Below are 7,997 nucleotides of genomic sequence, written 5' to 3'. Positions count from 1 at the left end.
TTCTAAATATTTACATGGGTTATCAATACCAACGATTCTTTTCATTTTAAAACATGCTTTTCTGGCTTTTTCAAGAAGCACAGCTGTTGCTAAGTTAAACCTCCCATTACATTTCATCATAACACCTAAATAGCAGTATTTTGGTACAGTTTGTATTGTATTGCCATTAATAGTAAATTCATTCCCTTGAGGTTTGCCATTTGAGTTAAATATCAAAACTTTAGATTTATCTACATTGACTTGCAGTTTCCAGTTTGAACAATAGTTACTGAGAATATCAAGGCTGTTCTGTAAACCACTTTTGCTTTCAGAAAAGATTACAATATCATCAGCATATAACAGACAATTTACATGAACATTGTTTACTTGTACAGGATCACATTTTCCCATTTTTCAAGTCATTGACAATACCATCAATAAATACATTGAAGAGTATGGGGCTTAAGACATCCCCTTCTTTGACACCACATTCAGAATTGAATACATCACTTAAACCATCAGAAAATTTGATTCTACTCATTGTGTTACTATACATGGAAAATAGAATATTAAACAATTTTTGGGAGATATTAGATTCAAGGGGGGGGGGGGGGGGATGTGTGTGTTAGGTCGATCCGTCCCACAGTCGATCTGTCTCCTGGTCGATTCGGCCCATTTTGCTTAGTCTGCCCCTCCAAATTTTTATTCATAAAAATTAAATAACTGTCGGAGTTAGGTATGTAAACAAAATTGTTTATATACAACCCTTCGGCTTTATCATCTTTGCAAAATGAAGTTTTATAATTTGTTGTGTATGAAAGGGGGGGGGGTTGAACTTGATTTGATAGTATCAAAGAGTAATTAAACAAAATCCGGCGAAGATGATTAGATCTGTCCATTTTAATTAAAATGCAAAGTCTGGGGGCTGTAAAACTGATGGAAGTAGGTCAACTGGAAAGAACATTGGCCAGCATGAGAATTGTCAGTAATCTGTGATGTGTGCTATCAAAGGGAAAAAAAAAAAAAAAAAAAAAAGTCAGAAAACTAAATGATTTCAAGTAGTAAAAGGGCTATAGGTTTAAAAGGAAATTTTGAAATTAAGAACTTTGATAATGATTGTTGAAAATAACTTTTGAATTCGTCTATACTTTATGGTCCATATTGACAAGTTCGTTCGACGAAATTCTTCAACCAATTTTCAGTGTTTTACAGAGCGTGTGTTATCAAATCTACATTTTAATTTGTCTACAGATTCAAACATGGGGAAGCTATACGATTTATTGATACAACCTTTTGTAAATTACACTGAAGGAAAAGCAGGGCCGCAGAGAGAGACATTGTGGAGCATACAGCGGGCACAAAGGGCTGGTGGGGGATCAGCCGGGGACCCCCAGCAGAAGGAGGAATGTTACACGTGCAAGGCAGTCGTTATAGCAATATTGACCATGTACGGCACAGCTATTCTCGCTATTCCCAAAACTGAGAAATATCAACAGAGTATGAAAAAATACCTCCGAGATAAAAACACAGTGTTAGCCATCTTTGCTGTTCATTCCTTCTTTGGGTGTGGTGAGCGCAAATTAAAATCAAACCTATCAATAACTCAAGAATGACAGACGGACAGACGATGAACAAAATAATCCCCAAGTGTCGCTATGCTTCATAGGGGAATTCTACGTCGATACATTATTTATTTTAAGCTCTTTGATTTTGCTAAATATGTCCTTCTGTGTGACCTATATATATTTTCATCCTTTTCTGTGTGACGTATGCTTTTTATCCTTTTCTGTGTGACGTATGCTTTTTATCCTTTTCTGTGTGACGTATGCTTTTTATCCTTTTCTGTGTGACTTATGCTTTTTATCCTTTTCTGTGTGACTTATGCTTTTTATCCTTTTCTGTGTGACGTATGCTTTTTATCCTTTTCTGTGTGACGTATGCTATTTATCCTTTTCTGTGTGACGTATGCTTTTTATTCTATATTTTCAGGGTGTTTTGTTGCTGCACTTTATCAGACTTACAAACTGAAAGAAATGCTGGATCGACGGAAACTTCAGTAAAAGAAATTCTTATGTATAAATCACCAACATGAAGGAAATTATTAACAATATAGTGAGATTGCATGTATAAATGATCAACATGAAGGAAATTATTGAACTATGGTGGGATGATGATCATTATTTTCAATGATCCAAGTTACCGTTCTTTCATCGATGCAAACACTGGCGCTTATACGACATGACGATTCACAACAACATATAGCACTGGGTTAGACATATGGCTTTTGATATTCAGTTTAGTAGTAGCAATGGAAGCGATTTTAAATCGCGAAGTCCCAGTATTCAATTTTAATAATCCGATTTTACCAATCACTTTTGATGTCCGCGTAAGGTCATGTTGGTTTCTGATATTAAAGCTACTCTTCTCATTGAAGTAATTCACGCCATCTATTAGCAGACTCATTCGTAAGACTTAGAAAAAAGCAACGCTTATTTTCACGTCATTGTATTCCGTGCAAGTGGATGTTGGTGGTTAAATGCATGTGTGGAGGTGGAAAACACTTGATATACCAATTTTTACTGTTGTTTTGTTGGTACATGTAATATACATATAAATGTACTTTTTCATGTATTTTACTTCTCGATAAAAACACTACGATAAACATGCTCAATGAAAATACTGCGATATATATCACCTGCATGTGATGTTTATATCTCTCAACTGATTCGATACGCTAGAGCTTGTTCTGCTTATGGTCAGTTTTTAAATCGAGGCAAGCTACTGACAAACAAGTTGATGGTACAGGGGTTTCAACTGTCTCGTTTAAAGTCAGCATTGCACAAATTCTACGGTCGTTATAACGATCTAGTTCGTCAATACAACCCATCTTTGGGTCAAATGCTGTCTGACGTGTTTCATACCGATTGTTAGGTTATTCTTGACACACTGGTTTTGACTACGGATAACTCCGTTTACCTGATCAGGATATTGGGCTCACGGCGGGTGTGACTGGTCGATAGGGGATGCTTACTTCTCCTAGGCACCTGATCCCACCTCTGGTGTGTCCAGGGGTCCGTGTTTGCCCAACTATCTATTTTGTATTGCTTATAGGAGTTATGAGATTGATCACTGTTCATTATTTTCACCATTCACATGCTCGATAAAATCACTGCGATAAACATGCTTGATATAAACACTGTGATAAACATGTGATATCTTTAAGAAAGGGATAATAAATCTTACAGACCGTTCAGTTTGACAGAACAAATCAAATGCAAAGGAAGAACTGTGTAGTTTGTTTTTATTTTAGGTGATGTAAAAACAAAGTTTTCAAAATACATGTACCTCATCCACCCATACAAACAAACCATAGATAGTTATGTATTATAGTGATTGGCTTATGTCTAGAAATATCACCAGTCTGACACGTGACATGGATTGAGTCCAATCAGTATCTATTTAAAATATCCCAGTGATAACTCCAACTCCATTGATTTGATATTGACAGGTTCCCACATACCATGTTTGTCTATTGTGTATGAAATGATTTCAAAACATTGCTGTATAGAGGTTTAATTATTGTGTAATATCAATTATAACATATACACTATATAGTGCGATACCAATGTACACACCATTGTCTTCCAACACTCATTGTCAAGACTTCATTTTATGTTTAGAGGAACAAATTAATAAGTTATTCTCAATCGCGTGTGTTATAAACATGAAAGACCAAAAAGTTTCAGATTGGAATTGATGTCCATATTTACTGAAGCTTGGTTATCATTTTTGATTGATTGATTGAATATTGTTGAACGTCCTGCTCGAGAATATTTCACTCATATGGAGATGTCACCAATGCCGGTGAAGGGCTGCAAAATTAAGGCCTATGCTCGGCGCTTATGGACATTGGGCAGGGAGGAATCTTTATCGTGTCACACCTGCTGTGACACGGGACCTCGGTTTTTGCGGTCTTATCCGAAGGACCACCCCATTTAGTCGCCTCTTACGACAAGCAAGGAGTACTGAGGACCTCTTCTAACCCGGATCCCCACGGAAGGTTATCAGTTTTACTGAGGCTTTAATTTTCTGAAGATGTTCCTTAGCAGTTGATTGGGGATTCATTTTACTCCCACAACGAAATTGTGATATTTATAATGGAATTACCCCATGTCTGTTCGTCTGTCTGTCTGAATATTTCCAGATATGATGTCAAGAACGGAATTAAAGCCTCTTCTAATGTTTCCGCAAGTGGAATACAATCCGAACTGGCTCATTTGACACATCTCGGGATACTCTTGTTTCAGATACTTCATCTGACCCATACCAACAATATGTGTTCCAATGTGGTGGAGGAGCGGTTGTGTTCCGGAGTTGTCCTTCGGTTAAGGTGCGGTTGTGTTGCAGTGTCGTCTAGGACCGGTTGTATTCCAATGTCGTCCTTCGGTTAAGGAACGGATGTGTTTCAGTGTTGTCCTCCGGTTATGGAGCGGTCGGGTCTCGGTGTTGTCCTCTGGTTAAGGACCGGTTGTGTTCCAGTGTCATTCTCCGGTTAAGGAGCGATTGTATTTCAGTGTTGTTCTCCAGTTAAGGAGTGATTGTATTCCAGTGTCGTCCTCCGGTTAAGGAGCGGATTTGGTGGCTCAGTGGTTGGAGCATTTGTGTCCCGCCGGGAGGTGGTGGGTTTGAACCCGTACCTTGACTGCGATAGGTAATGACTGCTCCTTTGCCGAATTATAAGGATCATTGGCCTGTAAGATGATGTGCCGCGACAGGCATTGACACGTTATCAGAGAGCTTGTAATGTCTTGATATGAGTGATTGATTAATTGTTTTACGTCCCGTTGAGAATTTTCCTCTCATCTTGAGACGTCACCAGCTGTAGGTGAAGTACCACAAATTTAGGGCCCTAGCACTGAAAGTCCTTGAACGTATCAACGCCAGTTGTGACACGGGGCCCTGTTTTTGAGGTCATATCTGAAAAACAACAACCCACGATTCTCGCTTCTAAATACCAAGCGATTGGTGAAGGCGCATGGTTGTTAACATCTTAGGTTTGAGGCGGTAATGGCACGAGCGGAACTCTAACTCACGACCTCCCGGTTACGAAGCGAACGCTCTACCACTGAGCTACCTCGGCCGGTTAATGAACTGAAGTTTGGGATATAGATTTGTTTTGAGAATACACAGGTCATGTACTTATATGGGTGTAGTTGGATAATTCATCGCAGAATTACGGCCCTTAAGTGGATGCAATTGTATCGCTACCAACCATCTAATTCTTTTTCAATAGCCTCATATTATTGGAGATAAAAGCTAAAGAACTGTGATCAGCCAAATCTTGAGATTTCAAAGCAAAAAAAAACAAAAACAAAAAAAAAACAAATAACAAAGAAAAGGGTGTATCAATGTCCTACCAGTGTCTGACTCACCGTGTGTAATTAACTCGGTGCAATACATGCGGGCATTTTATTAATCCATCACTAGGTATTCTTGTACACATGGATTGAAGAATTTATAGTTATCTTCCAGTTGTTGCTTTACCCCGTATGGTATCCCGTTTACAGTGGCGGATTTAAGGGAAGGCGCGGCCGCCGCCCCCCTCTTAAAATTTCAAATTTAAGGTAAATCGTCGTGGTCTCTTGTTTGGAAAAATGTACTAGACGATAAGAGAAGCAATACTTTTTTCCACTCCCGGAAAAATAAATGACAAAATCTTTTGTTGTCTTCAATTACTTTATTGGGAGAACTTAATCCCCCCCCCCCCCCAAACCCCTAAAATTTGCGTCATTTTATCAATTTCACCTTATTAAGAATGAAAAAAAAATAGTAAAAATGACTAAATAGGAGACGTATTTCAAGCCCTATAAAATATGTAATATCCAGGAGCTTCTGGGGGCTTTGCCTCAAGGCGGCCTCAGACCCCTTGCCTCATAAAGTTGCGCCCCTCTAACCTCCTCGTGCAACAAGACCCGGAATTTCTGTTCGATTGGTGTGCTTGATTGATTGTTTTACGTCCCGTCGAGAAGTTTTTCACTCATATTGAGATGTCCCCAGCTTTAGATGAAAGTAACGCAAATTTAGTCCCTTAGAGAAAATATACAACAACGTGTGCCACAAATTGATGAGGGGGTCCTCTGCTAACATTACCAGATATAATGTATGTGAGGTTGCTGGCAAAGCATACACTAGAGCACTTTCTCCAGAAAATATTCAGTCTGGATTCAGAAAAACAGGTATCTCCCCTTTGAATTCTGAAGCGATCAGGATGGAATGTCTGGCTCCAGCGGAGGTGTTCAAACAAATCAACCCTGATGTAAACTCCACTCTAAGTTAAAACGAATACATGTACACACAATGATAATGGCAATTCAGATACTGAGGAAGAAGACAGGGGCCTTGTAATGGAATTAGTGAACAAAGAGAAACACTTGAAGGACGTAAAGAGTGATTCAGTTCGCAAGGAGAGAAAAACAGATAGTGGCAGGGAAGGAAATTTCTGATGGAGTAATTGAGAAAATGGTGGAGCACGAAAGAATTCAGAAAGGATCACACGGGGAAAAAGTCAACCAGTGTGAGGAAAGCCAAACCAAAAAAGGAAATTGTTTTCATTGATGACACTCAACAACCAGGGCCATCAGCTATAAATTTGATTTTTGATGATGCCAATAGTGACTCGGACAGTGACACTGAGAACAGAGATCCATCGAAGCTTTGTTGCATTTGTCACAGATGGCAACCGGAACAGATCAAGAATTGTGTTTCTTTAGTGTTTACCAAATGGGCACAGTGTGACAGATGTAACCACTGGGTTCATTTAATTTACTGCTCACCTGTGAGATTTGTTAGAAGGAATGACTCGTTTTTCTGTCCTCACTGTACAGAAGAGTGATTAAAATGTTTACAATTATCCCAATATACTTTACTGTTATTATTATATTGATTAAATTTTTTAATGTTAGGTCTAATTACATTGTTAAAATTGTTATCCAATGTTATTATATTTGTTAACTGAATTTGTTATATCGTGCAATTCCCCATATATTCATTGTTGCATTATTTTTCATTTTAAACGAATCTTTAGACTGCTTTGGCCTTACAGTTTTGTTTATATCTGACGTCACGACTCTGGGACCAGTTTTTCAAAATGGCGTCTTCGCTTCATTGGTGTTTGCAGTGCTCAATTATTTATTTACTAAATGAAAAAATAATGTAAAGTCCTACGAAGAAATAGAAGTCCTTTAGGTATGTTATAATAAATTTAGTGTAACAAGTTTAAACAAGCGATTAATGTGGCAAACATCCTTAGGGTATCGACTCGTGGACCTCCGAGGATAATAAAAGTTACATTGACCTTTTGATAGAAAATAAATTATTTTAGTGAGAATGAGATGCTTTGAATACACAGAAAGTGCGTCACAATGCATGTTGAGTATGACGCCATGTGAGGTTAAAGTGTGACGTCAGCATTATGATTTGTTAGACTCGATGGATCTTTGTTGGTTTTTTTTTTTTTTTATGAGAAACAAGTATTCTACAATAGATTTGCGTCAAATTTTATTAACTATTAATTTGCTATCTTCGATATCGGTATTATTTTTCCATTTTGGATTTTTTTTCCTTGTAAACTAGAACAGAGCATACACTTAGGAAATTTATTTTGAACAATATATGCAATCTAAAATAACTGACATTGTGTTTAAACCATGTGTCATGTAAATCACTTTTTATTCTTTTTTGTTTTTGTTTTGTTTTTGTTTTTGCTGATGTATTTATACATTTGTGTGTATTTTCATGCTGCCCCACGAGGGCCCTTGGCGTTTGGAGATAAGATATGAACATGTAGGGAAAAATATACATGTATAAACATGCGTATGATAACACATATTAAAATAAATGATCTAACTGACTTTATCTTTGGACATAGGTCGACGTCGAACTTTTTTCTATAAATAATTTCTTTTTGTAATATCCCCATGTGTTCAAACCACCGGGAAATATTGTCTGACGTCTGCTCT

At 37.7% G+C, this 7,997-nt stretch overlaps 1 protein-coding gene and 1 pseudogene across 1 annotated transcript in view; one reads left to right on the top strand and one right to left on the bottom strand.

Annotated features, from left to right (window-relative positions):
* Window positions 1-390, bottom strand: part of LOC125649482 (uncharacterized) — a 6,303-nt pseudogene extending 5,913 nt beyond the window's left edge.
* The window catches only part of LOC125649483 (uncharacterized), a 5,464-nt gene extending 2,854 nt beyond the window's left edge, over window positions 1-2,610 (top strand). The window contains exons 2-3 of the mRNA XM_048877054.2: window positions 1,231-1,548; window positions 1,969-2,610. Coding sequence (XP_048733011.1) covers window positions 1,239-1,548; window positions 1,969-2,039 — 381 coding nt within the window. The 5' untranslated portion in view covers window positions 1,231-1,238 and the 3' untranslated portion in view covers window positions 2,040-2,610. The remainder of the gene's footprint in view (window positions 1-1,230; window positions 1,549-1,968) is intronic.
* Window positions 2,611-7,997: the final 5,387 nt, after the last annotated feature.

The sequence above is a fragment of the Ostrea edulis genome, chromosome 5, assembly GCF_947568905.1.
Source record: "Ostrea edulis chromosome 5, xbOstEdul1.1, whole genome shotgun sequence".
Lineage (NCBI taxonomy): Eukaryota > Metazoa > Mollusca > Bivalvia > Ostreida > Ostreidae > Ostrea > Ostrea edulis.
Note: the sequence above shows the minus strand (reverse complement) of the source record. Positions and strands in the feature narration are given on the sequence as shown.